Source organism: Amblyomma americanum, chromosome 11 (genome assembly GCF_052857255.1).
Source record: "Amblyomma americanum isolate KBUSLIRL-KWMA chromosome 11, ASM5285725v1, whole genome shotgun sequence".
Lineage (NCBI taxonomy): Eukaryota > Metazoa > Arthropoda > Arachnida > Ixodida > Ixodidae > Amblyomma > Amblyomma americanum.
The window spans coordinates 14,726,321-14,744,079 of record NC_135507.1 but is presented as its reverse complement, the minus strand read 5'-3'; the positions used below and the strand labels follow the sequence as shown (position 1 = coordinate 14,744,079).

The window sequence follows — 17,759 nt, the reverse complement described above, 5'->3', positions numbered from 1 at the left end:
GCTGTGCGATGTCAGTGCACGTGAAAGATCCCCGGGTGATCAAAATTATTCCGGAGCCCTCCACTACGGCACCTCTTTGTTCTTTCACTCCCTCCTTTATAAATTCCCTTACGGCGCGGTCCAGGTGTCCAACGATATGTGACAGATACTGCGCCATTTCCTTTCCCCAAAAAACCAATTATTATTATTATGAAAAATGAAAATAATTTTTTTAAGGAAAGGAAAGCACGCCTGTCTCGCATATCTCGGTGGACACCCGAACCGGGCCGTAAGGGAATGAAATTGAAATGAAAATTGGTTTTAAGGAAAGGAAACGACGCCTGTGTCACATTTCTCGCTAGGTACCTGTACCGCGCGGTAAGGAAATGAAAATCCCTTCCCTTACGGCGCGGTTCAGGTGTCCACCGAGACGCGCTATTTCTCGCTCACGGCCAAAGACGCTGACGACACCGGCTTTTCTGCGACACAAGCGCCTTAACGCTGTCGCGTTAAAAGGAGAGGGAAGACGTCCTTGCCTGACATCCCCCCCCCCCCTCTACTTAATTCACTTCGCTGCCGACCAGAGCGCCACCCTTGTTTACAAACTTGACGCTTGTCGTTGTCGTGCCGCGCTGCTCGCGCTATGCATCCTTAGCATGACCCTCAGCGACCGTAATGGAATGTTTTCGCGTCCTCCTGTACGATCTGTAACCGCTGTAACTGTACACCTGTGCGCGTAATATGCAAGGCTTCTTGCGAGGATATTCGCAACCTGCGCGATCACCGCAGGGCCGCAGGCCTGTGTAGACAGTGTTGCATCGGGACTGCGTTGAATGGAGGCATGGAAGCGCGTCCGTAGACGGCAGGCAGCTCTCGTTTCGGCCTTGACATCTGACTCATAACTAACTATACGCTCTTCCTGCTTGCTTTGGGTGCTGTACTTTTTGAATGTAGCTTAGCGAGCGCGTCAGCAGTGCGTCGGCGTCTCTGGTCCGGAAACGGCGATCTGAAGAAAGACTGTGACCATGACTTTGCGAACGTGCACGATCGTGCTACTTTCCGTCGCGCTGTTGTGCACGCTCGCCGATGCGATATATATGCCTTCACGTGAGTCACTTTTGATCTCCATCTCAGCTGGGAACCGATCGCTCAACGATGAAGACCGTTTCTCTTTGTGGCGGTGTCGTCAGAAATTTAAATATGTAGCAATTGTAATGTGAAAGAGAGGCAGGTGTTTAAGCTTTTTGGCGGCGCGTAACGCATAGAGCTCCATGCGGAAGTGATTTAAGCACGAGGAGTACGACATACAGTGATCTAGGTGCCAAGAGGAGCTGTCAGGATCGCCTAAAAGCTATTTTTAATTACGTAGACAGACTTTACTTAAGAGGAACTTTTCATGGCAGCGGACGTTTGGAGAGCCACATGGTATCCGGTGATGTCACTGCTCTGAAGCGCAATACCGATATCGCCGATATGAGCGTCGCAGAGACTGCCCAGATAGGAATCGCGCGTGTAAGTACGTGTATCTATGATTTACGAACACTGCCGAGTTGTGACATTTCCTCGTGACGGGCTGGCAGCGATTACGGCGAAAGCTGCTGCCGCTGCTGACTGGGACTGCGCTCGGTGTGAGCTGTCGTGCTGATCGCTCGCTGACAGCCAGCGAACTGAAACCATTGGACTTTCAGTGTTGCTCTAATGTGCATTGAGGTTTTTGCGTTATTAGTTGAATTAGTGAATTATATGACTGGAGTGCTTTACCTGACAGTGTGGTCATAATATACTATCTGTCTTCCTTTCATACTTGTGTGCTCTCTATTCATGAAACTCAGGTGTGTTGTATAACCCTGTTAATTTTCTTGCAACGTTTTTGATTCCCTTCTTTCGAATTCTGCAGTCTGAAAATTGTTGCACCTACTGTCGTATATTGTTTTAGTTCAGTAAGTGATTGTGCATTTTTTAAAACTTTTTCACAGGTTTACCAGTTGTAAAGTTTTCACATATTTTTTCCTGATGAGTGCACATGTTTATTTCAGTATTCATGCCTTTTAGTGTATTTTTTTAATGTGGAAAACAGTCTCATAGCTGCCTATATATGTACTGACTGACTGCCCTTTAATAAAATGAACAAATTAGTTGCGAGCTATGTTGTGTTTGCAATAGATGTAGTAGCATGTTTCAGATTCAGTGTTTTCACCCGTAGGTGGTCTTTATGATATGCAGAACACCGTATTTTAACGTTGTCACGTGAGTTGTAGATGTGGTTGCAGTCAAGAAAACTCAAGTACATGTGACATATAGGTGAGAAACAGCATAAAGAAGACACCAGTGCACGTCCTACTGGAGAGAACACAGGTGGTGTTGCTTCCTGCTGCATGCACACTGAATGACCCATGGCCAGTGAAAAATGGTGAAGGAAACTGAACAGAGCGTACAAAGTGATTAAGACAAATGGAGAACATTCCAAATATTTGCTTGATGGAAAGTCAATGCCATAGCTCTGCAAAAACAAGCCGCAGGCTCTCATTATCAAGTAAAGCCACAATCAATTTTTCTATAAAACGAAGCTATACAGGTGTGGCTAATACAGCACTGCTTGACCTGGTCATTGACTGCCCACTGAAATATGAATGGTATTTTATACACTGTGAGCAACCTTAAAGAATTCTCAAAGAGGTTGGGGAGGCACACAGGGCCCATGTAAAAGTAAACAGGAGAGGGCATTAACAGCTAGCAACATAAACTGGCATCTTGAATGTAGTTTAGAGGTTTATACCAGTGTCGGACTTCACTCAGAAAAATTAAATGTCTCAGCACTCATCATATTGATATGTATTTTTTTGTAGCCAAAATGCAGATGTGGTGCGACAGTAACGTTGTCCAAGACATAAACATATCTTTATTTTGTGAAACATTGCTAATCTGCTCCTGCCAGAAAATTGCATAGCAGCAGATATGTTTAGAGTTCTGCCAAATGGTGGAGTGCACATGCACTGTCAGTGAACCGACACAAATACAACATGTTCTTGGCTCAGGGCGTCGACAGCCCGCCCCCGACAAATGCACCACATGAAAGAAAATGCTTGTCCTGTATTACATGCACACTACTTAATCCCCTAACTAAAAGACACATTGTTTTTTAGAAAATGGTACCAGAATGATCAGTTAGTACCCGTACTGCCATCTGTCAGCAAACTGTGCTTTGGACGAGACTTACTTGCCTTCATAGAACCTCAGAAAACACACAAGCTGGTCTCGTCAGTAGCTAGAAAGGACAGTCGGCGTATTACAGCCAACTTCACTGGGGATTAAAGAATACAGGAATACATGTTTTCTTTGTAATGATGCGTATGTCATTACTGTACAGGGATAACCGTATGGTTGATACTTGCCTATAAATTTTATAATCAGAGTTCTCTCAGCTGTTTCGATTTGAACAGCTAAGTGGCGATTGTGACTTCAAAGGTAAGTATAGGCAACGTAGGGCATAAAGAAAACTGCAGTATAACAGCTGCTTCTTCACTCACTGGGATTCCAGCTCTTGAGGCAGGCTGCCTTTAGCGTTGTGAATTAGTTTGTGAATTAAAACAACATATCAGGAATTATGTCACAGTTCTTTGCATGACACACGGGACCTATACTGATCTATGACATTATAACTATCACTTGGATGTTCAAATTGAAGCCAGAACAAGTGCGAGAAGAAATTCAATTAGAAATTATTTATCTGTCCTAGGCCAATACCAAGCAGTGATCTATGTGTTCTAATGTATTCTGCATCATTGCAAATAAGAGAACATGCAGCCAAAAATTTGGTGTCTATACTCCTTTAACGTAAGCCAATTACAGGCTCTGTGGTGATACAAAGAAAGCTGGCAGCATGATCCGCTATGCACACACATTGAAGACAAAGAAAAAGCAGTGGAGTGCAACTCAAAATGAAAAGGCCTCCCATCGCACCTTCCTGACTGATTATCTTAGCGAAGAGTATGGTGCCTTTACATTGCGGTATGGACACCAGTGCCACTCATGCTTTAGTAGCCAGACTTCTTAGCTCATCACTCACCATTGCCATCAACTCGTATGTGTGCTATGCACACATACGAGCTCCACAGCCTGTCCAAATCAGCCAAAGCACAGCCAAATTGCACCAAATTAGAGTATCATACCATAGAATAGTACATATTTTTGACTGGACTAGTCCGGGTGCCCAAATTACCCAGATTTCGAAATTAAGGGGGGTCGAATTAATGAGCTTTTGCTATACATCGTAGGATGACAAAAAATTCTACTTCACAGTGTAAAAGGTGACAGTTGCGGTTGTGCGTCGCAATTATTCGTTGATTGTAATGTTTTCCGGTCCTCCATTGGTTTCTGGCCATTTTATGCTTAGTTCTGCTTCCAGGCGTGGCAAGGGCTGTTTGCGGTTGTGCGTCGCAATTATTCGTTGATTGTAATGTTTTCCGGTCCTCCATTGGTTTCTGGCCATTTTATGCTTAGTTCTGCTTCCAGGCGTGGCAAGGGCTGTAATTTGGCCTCTCGCATTTCAGATGATTTCACACTGCTCTGTGAGCGCCAGTCAAGAGTGGTCAATGTCCCTAAGGCAGCCTACATGTGGCTCCATTCGTCCCAAGACCACTGCCGCGTGCGAGTCCGCTTTGCTGCTGGTCTCCTGGTCACCGTGGAGTCACTGAATCTGACATCATCGCCCAACTGCACCAAGAACTACCTCCGCTTAACTACCGCCAGCAATGTGACCGTGGGAGGGCCCTTCTGCGGGCACCAGGTAGACTATCATGAGGTTACGCCGGCTCTGCAGGTAACATTCTTCGCACCACCAGATAACAGCCCCATCGTGCTTGACGTCAACGCCACACCGCTAGGGAGCCGCTTCTTCTTGGTGCTTACACCATTTACTAATGGTGAGTGTGTGTAGAACAGTGAAGAGTACTGTCTGATGCAAATCGAAGATAATGACTTAAGGCAGGGGTTCTGAAATTGGTTCCATAGAACCCTCGGATTCATTGAAGTGCTTTTGGTGTTCCCCGAGCACTTAAATCCACGCATGCATTAACCCCCACCTTACCTTCTGCCCACTTTATTTTGTGGCTTGTCATATGTTTATGGCTTATAGCAGACAGTTTCACTGTGCAGACAGTTATTGCCATTGAGTGTGGCCATTTTTCGGACAGACTGTGTGTTTGCATCTTCTTTGCTTGTGTGTTAGGCAAGAAGGGAGGGGAGTCAAGACGCGAGGAGTTGCTCAGCACCCTTTGAAACCGTTAGAGGGACAGTCTACTGCCGAGGACCAGTATAAAAATACTGGCATTTCCTTGTAGATCCTTCCCTATGATGGCATTAATGACTAGCTCTAATGGTTCTGGTAAAAATTTATATTTTAAATTGGCGGGCCAGAGCCAACGTACTGTGTTAGAACTTGGCGGGCTCAAAAAAGTGGATAACAGTCGAGCAGTGTTGCTTGTGGTTGATATCTATATACTTTATGAATTGGACAGAGTCCAATACATATCATTATTTTTATGTTTTGTTGAAGAAACTTCAGATGCCCTAATTTTTTTTTTTCACTCGCAACTAACCAACATTTTTTGCATGGTTTAGCCATGCTTTACTATCATCTCTTCAAATGTTTTCAGAAAGGCAGGTAGCCACTATGCTTCCAGGGGTGTTGCAAGCAAAAGTGGTTGCTGTCATGTGCAGTAGATATCACTAGTTTTATCTTATTGATAGTATATTTAAAACCACCTCAGTGCTCTCAGCCACAGTTCTAAAAATACTGTTAATGCCATGCTCATTATTTTCAATGCGTTCTTTGCGTCACGCAGCCGCAAACGGCAGTCGTCATTTCCTTAGAGTTGTATAGAATCACTGTACTGACTACTGTATGCACTCCTGTAATGAGCGCGCTACTTACTGCTGTCCCCAAATAGGAAATTTTTTTTCCTTGTACAATAAAAACACATTCCACATTTATAGCGCAATCTGCTGCTGATGATAGTGAACTCACCAGCAGGCAAAACAAGTACAGAATACCATAAAGCGTCATCTTTCAAATGTCAAGAATTTAAATATCATCCTACAGGATCAGTAGCCAACATTTTTTTCAAGGGATCGAAGTACCAATACAAACCTTGCCTGAATGCAAATGGTTTCTCTGTGCTATCTAATTGCATTGATTGCTCTGAGTTGTGCATGAGTGAACTGTAATTATGCTTTGTTTAGAGATCAATATGGGCCACTGAGTGATTTATGTGTGTGGCTTTGAGATAAAGGTTGTTGACTGGACTCTTGAGCACTGGAACTATGCTGAAGAGAGTGTTTTGTTTTATGTTAAGGTTAGTCATACAGGATGAAGTATTTGTTTCACCAGACTGCTCGTTGGGCCATTTACCATTTCAGATTTTTTCTGATATTTTACCCTGCGCAATGAGCACCCCCCCCCACCCAAATTTTCAGAGGTGTTTTGGGAAAAGAAATGCATTCTATATGCAAGTAGACATGACATACCTATTTCATGTCCGCTGATGTCAGGGTTTGCAGACACCTACTGCTATGACAAAAAGAGACTACCATATATAAGAATTAGGTAGGTTTTAAATTCTGCTGCGTTTCTTAGCACCACAGCCGGGTATTCGTTTATTTTGATATGAAGGTTTTGATTACTGCAAAAATTTTTTGTTGATAGAAGTAAGTAGAGTGCCCCTTTGAGGCTCCACAGGCTATACGGATTAGGAATCTGACTCAAGGCCTAGTCTACTTGGTTTGAAGTGCTTCAGTGCAGCATATTTTCGAGAATTGGCTGATTGAAATGCATGATTCTAGCTAGCCACTTGGTTTCAATATTCACCGTCACTGTTATTAGGGGATTATTGACCATCATGTCAGCAAAGTTTATTGGGTTACAGGCCTGCAAGTCACATTAGACTGTACTGTATTGAAAACAATTTGAGATTTCTTGAAAAGCTTGTTTGGTGCTTATTGGCATCCTCTATATATACAGCCCTTTGTTTTCTGATAAGATCTGATTTCTCTAAGTTTATGTACCCTAAACAAGTTTGATACACAGTCGTGCCTTGTTAATTGGTCACTGGTTCCTGACCAAAAGTGTCCATAAAGCGAGTCGTCCTCAAGGAATCGTTAAAAAAAAAGTAATAAATATTCTGAAAACAGACTATGATTACAGTGTGCTTCTTTGCATAATGGCCAGTAGTGAAGTGGAAATTCTGGTAATTCTGGAAATTATTCTGTTCGCCATTATCTTTAAAATAATGCCGTGCAGATTGAAGCTCTATCGAAGTACCTCTTGAGACGGATAATGTCGCATCAAGGTGTGATAATGTTTCTCCTGCAATACGACTGTTCGCGTTTCAAGAACTCTGTGCCCAATCCGCTGATACCTGCTGAATGTGGTTTTCAACATAGCACAGACTACATGGAGGGAATTTTTTTGGCAGCTATTCATGCAGTGTGACAAATGGCAAGGTGCATCTACTGGGCGCCTTGCTATTGTAAAGCATGAAATGATACACACGTGTACAGAGGCTGCGGCTGCGGCAACTGCACTTCTGTGCTGCCTTTTGGTGGTGGCCTGCACTCAAAATACAAGTAGCAGAACATCTTTTAGTCATTGTCAGGATTTTGTCCTCCTTGCTATCCATATTAATGCAACGCAACAAATATACATGGACCTTAGTGGGCTCTGTGCATATTCACCTTGTTTATTGTCTAGACAATGTTTCCTTGTTAACAAGTCGTAAAAACATTGAAAACGTTTGGTTCCCACAAAAGTTGTCTAAGATTTCAGTCGTTCATATTAACAATGGCTGTACTAATGGGGCACGATTGTACACATTGTTAGATCTGATTTCTACCTGAATACTACCCTCTTGAAATGTGCTTTTCTGTGACGAACAGATGAACTGAACCACTTTCTGGAAACAGTCATTCAAAACCTATACAAGATAGGTCTCTGAAGTCAATGATTGATGAAACAACTATTGCTACCCTTGTTTAGCCCTGTTTTATACCTTGCTACTCAAGCTACAGCTTCTTGGTTGGCATTATGATATGAAATGTTACATATTGCCAACACTGCTCTTAAGCCATTGGCATTTTAAATGCATCCATGACACGGAAAGGTATTATCATGAAGTCATGGCAGTCTTAGATTGGGCACGAAAATGATATGGCTATTCGTAATGAATATGGGAAAGAATGATTTAGAAACAAAAAAATGAGAGAAGTGTTGAAGCTGGTGGTCACTTCTTAGGCGAAACCTAGCATTTTTAGCTTGTTTGTGTAATTATGTAAGGTATTCTATACCTGAAAAAAAAAAGTGTTCAGTGCCTGTGTTCGGCCACCTTCTCTTTAGTTTCGAACTTATCTTCAGATTAAGCCAAGCCGTGGACAACAAGCATGAGAAGTTTATATTAAGCAAGAATTAACTTTGAACATTCCAGATGTTTTGCACTTGACGTCACAGGTGCCATCTTTGGGTGCACAGCCAAGCTTCCACTCTATATGCAGGAACTGGTTGGCAATAAATGGATTAGGAAAACGCCCAGCCTTTCCGAACCTAAAGATGGCACCCTCATTATGACGTTGCAAACTATTTCTAAAATAAGCGCAAGAGATCAGCTAATTGCCGTCTGGCGCTGGGTTTCGAACCCCCACCACAGTGTAAACAGATCAACTTCGCTGGCTACTGCACGAGAGCACTATGCTATCACCGCAGCCAATGATGCCTCATGTTAAACTGCAACACACTCTCACGCTATGCATTGCATCTTGTAGTCTTCATCAGCTTCTATCTGCGGCACAAACAGATCAGATCAGCTTAACCTCATTGAGCGCTTAGCCTGAGTCTAATATCGTTGCCAGGCGTGCCGATGCCCAGCAAAGCAAAACCAGGAGCCAACCAAGCTAAACACATGCTGTCACACGTCTACTCAGTTTAACTGCGTTAAAAATCTGTCACTTTTTTGAACTGTGCCAAGTTCTTAGGAAGTGCCTACATATGATATGCATGATTCTCTTTCCTTATTGCAGTGAGTAGTGATGGCAGCTGCCCCGAATTTAAGCGCCATTGCGTCAACAAGCGCTGCGTCGCCTCAGAAATTTTCTGCGATGGCCACAACCGCTGTGGTGGAACACATGCTCCCTTGCCCGGACAGTGCCCTCGTGAGTGCTCTTCCAGTTGCTCTTTACTCTTTGTTGCACAGTCGAGGTTTTTCAGTGGTTAGCTACTGAAAAAAAAAAGTGCAGTAGAGACCGTGGTTGAGCAGAGTGCAGTTTCTTGAACTTGGAGGTGGTTAAAATTGTGTGACTGCTTTGGCTGGTTTTCACTGTTTGCCATGATATATTTCTTCTTTGACTCGCACACTCCTTCCAAATATTTTTTTAGTTAAATATAAATAACACATCTATAACATGTTTTGTTTTAAGCAACAAGATGCAACAAAAACCCGGCGTTTAATTTGAGGCCAGTGAACGTACTAAAAATGGCAGTAACAAGGACAAATTCTGCCTGAGGTGAGGTGTCCTGCTTCAAAGGGCGCCACAATTTTGGAAACAACATTTTAGCGTATGCAAGAGCCACGCGCGCTAAACTCAGGAAATAGCATGCATAACGCGAGTGTATAGTTAGGTTTGATTTTAAATAGCGTCTGGCACATGTACACTTCGAACCATGCTATTTTTTTGTTTACGCTGTCTCATATGCCCATTTTATAGTGGCACTACATTCTGCAGTGTGAGAGCATTGCCTCTGCACTCGTTGCTGCATTGGTAGTGCTGCAAGGAACTACTGAGATGAAGTATAGCTGCTTGTGTGTGAATGGAGTGACGAAAACTAGCGAGAGCCAAAGTAACACAACCTTGTTATAGACATTAAAGTTTTGCTTGCATGTTTTCTTCTTCCAAATGATGCATTAGACATTAATATACATGGATTACCCAGTGATATGCGCTCACGACCGATAAATAATTTTAATTGAATGTCTTTTTGACGCTGTTTTAGTTTTGGTTTCATCAACCAAATGATGGCTGTGACGTGTAGTTGATGTTTAGGTTATGTGAGGCTGTTGATACGTCTGTTGGCTGTTGATACGTCATTTGTTATCATTCCAGCTCTTGAAGCAGGCTGGTTTAAGAGTTGTAGTGAATTGAAACTACATACTCGCATCTTTCGGGTCAGCAGCCGAATGCCATAACCGCTACACCGTGGCAGCGAATCCACTATCTATCGATGTAATGTGATGTAGTTATCTAGCACTGTCTATGGATTTAATTTGGCTGAGTCTGGAAAAATGTGCTTACAAGGTTAGGGGGATTGAGTACACCTGTTTATGTTATTGCCCGTGATTGTCTTCCTTCTGAATTGTAGAAATCTCAAAATATTTTATGCCTTGAATATTGACTGACAGGAGTGCCTACCCTGCATTGGCGCAGGTCCCGTGGATATCGAAACCTCCTTGTGGGCCATTGGAACCATCACCTTCGGCGTGGTCTCACTTCTGGTGGTGTTTGCGTGCTGTGTGTGGAGTGCACGGCAGAGAGGGCAGATCGAAGTGACCCCACTGGGCATGCCCAGCGCCATATGCATTTCCAGCAACAATGGCGGTGACAACGGGGCTGCTGCTTCAGACACCGCCGACACCTCTCCAACTCAGGAGGCGCCAGCCACCGCCGACACCTCTCACACTCAGGAGGCACCAGCCACCGCTGACACCTCTCCAACTCAGCAGGCGCCTTCTGTGAACGATGCACCTTCTGTGGACCACCAGTTGTCGGTGGAGTGTACTCCAACTACGAGTGACAAGGCACGCTTCGTGACATCCTGAGGACACATCATCATGCACCCGATTATACTTTGTGCATCCACAGGATAGCTCCTAGTGCTTTCTGAGGACATTTGCAGTAGTACCACATTCTTCTTATGTGACTGCAACTCTAGAGTGACCATGCTCTGTGTTTCAAGTTCTTTTCAGCCATGCAAAGCAGACCCCCTCTTCACTGATGGTGAGTAGCAACGGGACAGTTTAACGCTTCATTTGAGGTTGGCCTGTGTTCACCTTACAACCGTTGTTTGAGGTAACATAATTAGTGCTATGGCTCATGAAGCAACCTACTTCTTTTACTGAACTCTTTGTTGCAATATTTATGGCACTCGGCTGCTGACCCGAAAGACGCGGGTTTGATCCCGGCCGCAGTGGTCGAATTTTGATGGAGGCGAAATTCTAGAGGCTCGTGTACTGTTCGATGTCAGTGCACGTTAAAGAACCCCAGGTGGTCGAAATTTCCGGAGCCCTTCACTACGGCGTCCCTCATAGCACGAGTCACTTTGGGATGTTAACACCCCGTAAACCAAACCTTCCTTCATTGCAATCTCTCATTCTATGTGCAGTGGCCTGGAACGCCATGTCATTGTTATTGGCTAATGCGTGAAGTGTCCTATACGCAGAATTTAGAATAAGGAATGTACAAGTTCGAGCATCGTCCTGCTTCAATATATTTTTTTTGACAATGGTATACTTGACTGAAGTATTCATTTTGTACTGGAAGCAGTTACTATAGTTAATTTAGAAATAGTTACTGATCGAAGTAATATATGAAACTGAAGAGTTTGATTATCAGTGCTGTTTGACAAAAAATTTGATAAATATGTACCATATACGCATAAGATGCGCACGTAGGTTTTTAACTGGTACATTTGTGGTGTATGCTCTTGTGAAAACAAAAAGCAAGAAAAAGTGGTTAAATGTCTAAATCTCTGCAAGATGTGAAAGACAATGGGTGAAAGCCAGACTTTCAAAACACAATCGCCGACTTTTAGTTCTTGTGTAAGCTCCTCTTCCCTCATTATTTAATGGATGCTGTATAGTTAATTTAGAAATAGTTACTGATCGAAGTAATATATGAAACTGAAGAGTTTGATTATCAGTGCTGTTTGACAAAAAATTTGGTAAATATGTACCATATACGCATAAGATGCGCACGTAGGTTTTTAACTGGTACATTTGTGGTGTATGCTCTTGTGAAAACAAAAAGCAAGAAAAAGTGGTTAAATGTCTAAATCTCTGCAAGATGTGAAAGACAATGGGTGAAAGCCAGACTTTCAAAACACAATCGCCGACTTTTAGTTCTTGTGTAAGCTCCTCTTCCCTCATTATTTAATGGATGCTGTATAGCTACAAGCACAGTTGCTGGAATTCCTATCAAGGTGAAACTTGAGATGGACGCTCTGTGGTTGGTATCTTGTCCTGTAGCCACCTGTTGTGGCTGACAAGATCTTTGTCTCTATTCATGTCACTGTAGAAGCAAATGGGCACCTTTTATATGAGCTGTGTTTTTGCTGGCTTGCTTCCTCTGGCTGTTGTTGAATGACATTAGTGTGGTGACATATTCACATACTCCTAATGAGCTTGTGAGATTTTGGGATGTGGTTAAGACTTTGCAAGACTCAAAGACTCGGGTATGCTTGTAGTAGTGGTGCTAGCTTACATTTCTTCAAGTTATTTCACCTGCAAGAGATACGTAAGGACAAACTGAAGTTTGGCACATCAAAAAATGTGAAAGCATAGTTTTAAAGTTGTTCACGTCCTGTCCTGTTTGTCTATGTCAGATGATTGAGAAACTTTATCAGTGTCTTGTACTATTAGCTTTTAATCACTGATTGATTGTGCCTTGGAGGATGTAGTCTCACATGGGAAGCTGTTTGACATGAAAGAGGCAAGAAGGGAACTTGTGTTGAATGTTGTCCGAAGATTGTTTACATGACTCGGTGCCAGAGCAAAACTGACACAGGTCAACTTTCTAAAATGCATGCAGAAGATTTCAGGGCATAAAATCCTGAACTCAGGACAATCAATCCTGAGCCTGATGTCCTGTTTTTGGGGGTGCGCTCTGCAGCTGAACTGAAATACTCTGAGTGATGTGCAAGGCAATATATGGTGGTCTCAAGAGCTGCTTTTTATTTTTTGTTCATCTTGAGGCTTGAGTTTATCTTTTATTATAATTTTTATCACAGAAGATAGTCACATGATGAGTTCATACTAAATGTCAGCTTATGGAGAACTTTTTTTTTGTTAATTAGACCAGTCCATCTCTTATCTTCTGAATGCATAGAAAATGTGGGAAAAGGCATTGCTAACTGTTAACTTTGATGCTGTACATCAACAAATTAATGCAAACATTGAGTGGGCAGCCTGCCTTCTTTGAATGCTTTTAATTTAGAATGTCTGATACCGATGTCTAGTGAGAAATAGGTGTGCAGTTTGATACCTTTTCTTGTTAGGAGTAAGTACACTACAACTATCATTACCGATTGCTAACGTTATCAATTATGGCCTGAATGTATACTGTTAGTCGTATTTTATCTGGACACCTATTTTGACTTTGCAGTGTTCCTGTAATGGTGTGGTTTTGTCCCTGCTACTCTGCATCATTTTGGGAATTGGGCAGTGTAAGAGCCGAAATCTTTATAACGTGATGTTAACTGCTGATATCTATACCAAGGGATTTGTAACAATTTGTAGGTCCTTGCACTCCCCGCCGCCTTTTGTTTTCCTGTTCATTTTCTGGAAAAGCGGGAAAGAGAGCGCATTATAGATTACAGCAAAAAGTTGGGCAGGTTGACTCAGGTGTATGATTGAAAAAGTGCGTAAAGGCGAAGACGGAACGAAGAAACAAGGACGAATGCCACACTCTCAACTGAACATTTATCCCTGAATGTACAGGTATAAATAGAAAATGGTAAAAATAGTGAATCATCAAAGCAGCAATCATCATAAGAAAAAATTCACCTAAGAGCAGAAACCAAGAAACACAGCTCAGATACTTCCCTGATAGCCCAAAGAGGATGCTAAAAATGGAATTCCCTGTCGGTCAGTGTCACAGAAGGCTGACTGATGCAAATTCACTGGCACATTCACATGTAGAAAGCTGCCATCAATTCCCAGACTAATTGCTCTCGGTGCCAGAAAAGAACTGTCACTTTTGCAAACAAAGGGATGAATTTTTTCTTTTTCTTTGCATCATTGGTCTTGCACTTGTGGCAGTTTTTCAGCAGATTGTTGAGAGAGTCCTCGTCTAGCAGCCTGTTGTGTTCCCCCAATCTCTCATTTATACATCGGCCTGTCTGCCTGATGTACGTGGCCCCACAATATTACAACTTGTAAACCACCTCAATGCAGCAAGTGGTGAACGGTGCTCTGTGCTTAATACTGCACTCGTTTTTTCTTTTCTTTTTTTGCTATCGTGCTGTGGGCTCCACACCTTAGTGCATATTTTGGCTAACTTAGCGGGAGCAGAGAAATCTACTGGAACATTGTACCACACTGCGACATTTTCTAACCCATGTGACATTCTGTGTGCATGAGGAATAATTGCAATCCTTCATCGTTCCCTAGCCAAGTTTGACGAGTAGTCAAGTAGTGGTTTTTTGTACGTGAGATGGTACATGACCGTTCAGTTGAGAGTGCGTTCAGTTAAGAGTGTATTCAATGTTCAGTTGAGAGCGTGTTCATTGTTCAGTTGAGAGTGTAGTGCTCGTCCTTGTTTCTTCGTTCCGTCTTCACCTTTACGCGCTTCTTTTTCCACCACGCATTATAGAATAAGGTTTTAATGTGAGCATCACATTTTTGTTATGAGTGGAAGCTTGGCAGGATGCAACAATTGTTCTTGCAATAATTGACTTGCCTCACTTCTTCCTGGTTTATGCACTGAAGCAATTCATGAGCTTTGAAAATTTTTGCTTGTGTGTAAAATGCTTGAAATGTTTTGAAGGATTGAAGAAACCCAGAGGACATGTTTGTTAAGGTTACAGCAATGGCTATGTGACAAGATCATTTGTGCTCAGCATGAAAGAAGCGCAATATGTGAATGCCTTGTGTTTTTGCAGTGTAAAACTACACTAGTGTCTCTTTTTGCTTAGAACAGCGTTATGTGTCCTTTGTTTTTTGCATCAATATTTTATATCTTTAGTGCAGTTGCTAAGAAGCTATGCTATATATGATAAAATTCATAGTTTAATATTTGCAATGCGAAGTGCTGTTGTATTGAAATATTTTGATCACTGTGCAGTTTAGCGGGCTCATCATCCGAGAATGTCTAATAAATCACCATGAGTAGAATGGTTAAGGAGAGCTTTTTTAATAAGGTATATTTGTGCAATTAAAACACTGAGAATACTGTGGAAAGGTTAATGTACGAGCATTTCATGCTTTTAAGGATGAATTTGGTACTGTAAAGAAAAACAGGTGACAAACTATTATAGCCTTGGATACCCATAAGTTTTCTGAAGCATTGTTACAATGCAAACCAGCATCTACCTAGTTATAAAGCATGCAGTACCACAGTATAATAAAACATTATTTATTTACATGCAGTTGCTAGTGTGCATGAAAGCACTTCCATTCTTTCTAGCAACCATGGTTTTAGAAGTATTATGAATACAGATTAATAGCTTGTTCATTAGCTCACCGCTGTAAGGAGGAAGCCTGTTGTGTTATGCTGAGGCGGCAGTTTTGTTTTTAGAGCATAGTAACTGTCATGTTCACTCTCTTTGGGCTGTATTCTGAAACAAAGGCCTTCTGGCAATTCTCCTACTTTGTCATGATATAACGCGGAGCACAATATCTAGCTGTAAAGAAGGGCATCCGTGTGTTTGGAAGCTTTCATTGGCACATTCTCTCAAGAATAACTGGCTGAACGTTTCGAGACCCTGTTCTGCCCTAAAATAGAATATGAAGGCTTCTTTAGGTGTTCTCAATGTGCCTTAGAAATTGCTAGAGCACCACTCTAATTAACAGGACTAATGTAGCAGCTATGCTTAGTCAGCTACTTCATTAAGGCTTAATTTTTTATAAAATTAAATGAGAAGTATGGCAACAGCTACCATGCTGGTTATTGAATGCTGTGTCGTTCTGTTTGTCCCCTCAAAGGAAGCACTGGGCTTGAGTGACCTCTTTAGATTCCACAGTGTGTTGTCGATTACATTCGGTTTTCTAATCACTTTTGTCTCTGTTACACTCTGCTGAGAGGTTGCAAATGTAGTGTGCTCTTTTGTTTGTATGAAAGAGATGTGGAGAAACTTTGTGCATGTACAGGGAGCTAAAAATTGTTCTTTTTCTGGACTTCCATTTGGTGAACCTTCCTGATTACTTGGAGGAGTTCAAACTAGCAGCTTTTCTGGTTGTTTTCTCTGAAGTGTGAAGCTGGGTAGATGAGATTAAATATCTAATTGGATTGTTATGGCCTGCCTTTGATCCTCTGCATTGTCACTATCATCCAGTTAATATTGTTGGAAATAAATGGTTGTTGATTAATCCTGAACCAAATTTGATGAAGTGATGCACCTAATACACTCCATTTCATACATAGCAGGCAATGCTGCCAAAGCTAGCACACCGGTTCGCGCAGGCTAAGTCCACACCCAAAAAGTAGTTTTTATTACCATACCATACAACCAAAGTGCACACAAGCCTATTTCGTCGCAACAAACCTTAAGTGCCGCGATTGGCACCTCCTGGACTTCATTTTTCCTCTTGCCATATTTGCATACTTGCACTCATCGAGAGACCCGCCGTGGTGGCTCAGTGGTTAGGGCGCTCGGCTACTGATCCAGAGTTCCCGGGTTCGAACCCGACCGCAGCGGCTGCGTTTCGATGGAGGCGAAACGCTAAGGCGCAAGTGTGCTGTGTGATGTCAGTGCACTTTAAAGATCCCCAGGTGGTCGAAATTATTCTGGAGCCCTCCACTACGGCACCTCTTCTTTTCTTCTTTCACTCCCTCCTTTATCCCTTCCCTTATGACATTGTTCAGGTGTTCGCTGATATGTGAGACAGATACTGCGCCAATTCCTTTCTCCAAAAAACCAATCTATCATCAAGACTTCACTGGGCAAGAATTACATCTGGCGGTATGATACGTGGTTGGCGCGGCAAGTCGCTCCTACTCAATCCACGCCCAAAAAGCAGTTCACATTCAGTGAACATTACAGCCAGAGGGTCCGAACACTGAGCGCCTAACAGGTTCTACCATGATTTCAAAGCTACTACATCGTTTTTTACCGCCCTTTTCTTTTCGTCCAAAGACTCTCCGGAGTTTCGAAAAGAACGAATGATACGTGGTGAAGTAATATGGTATCGTGGACACACTCCTTCCATAGTCTCCGTAGCATTGCCTGCTATGTGTGAAATGGAGTATGGTGACAAGGTTTTGCAATAGGGTGTAATGAATACTGCTGTTGACTATCAACACACACACACACACACACACACACACACACACACACACACACACACACACACACACACACACACACACACACACACACACACACACACACACACACACACACATATATATATATATATATATATATATATATATATATATATATATATATATATATATATATATATATATATATATGACATCATTGTTCAAGTAGCAAGCTTATGTTTGCAGCGAAGGGTTTGGTCTTTAGCATGTGCTTCATTTTAAGACATTTGCCGTGTATAACTGTTGCATTGTGTTGAGTTTGTTTTAACCATCATAGTGGCCTGATGTACTGTGCACAAAAAAATAATTATGGAAGGATCTCTTAAAACACATTTGTTGTTTCCATGTTTGATGTTTCTTTACAGTTCAGCTTAAAATTCCCATCACAGGGATTTGATGTCCTATGTAGAAAAAAATGAATCATGAGCACCTGTTAAAGCACATTTATTGTTTCCATATTTTAGGTTTTGTTAGTAGTT

General features: G+C 42.3%; 1 protein-coding gene across 2 annotated transcripts; it reads left to right on the top strand.

Moving 5' to 3' along the window:
• The first annotated feature begins 597 nt into the window (after positions 1–597).
• Positions 598–16,327, top strand: LOC144109917 (uncharacterized). Of its 2 annotated transcripts, none has more exons than XM_077642686.1 (4): positions 598–1,086; positions 4,530–4,901; positions 9,046–9,177; positions 10,447–16,327. In XM_077642686.1, exons 1-4 carry the CDS (start codon positions 1,005–1,007, stop codon positions 10,836–10,838), a joined length of 978 nt encoding a protein of 325 aa, XP_077498812.1. In that variant the 5' UTR covers positions 598–1,004; the 3' UTR covers positions 10,839–16,327. The 2 variants fall into 2 exon arrangements, with proteins under 2 accessions (XP_077498812.1, XP_077498811.1); XM_077642685.1 differs by lacking the exon at positions 598–1,086 and adding an exon at positions 1,357–1,607 and having other exon boundaries at positions 10,447–11,016.
• The last annotated feature ends 1,432 nt before the right edge of the window (positions 16,328–17,759 follow it).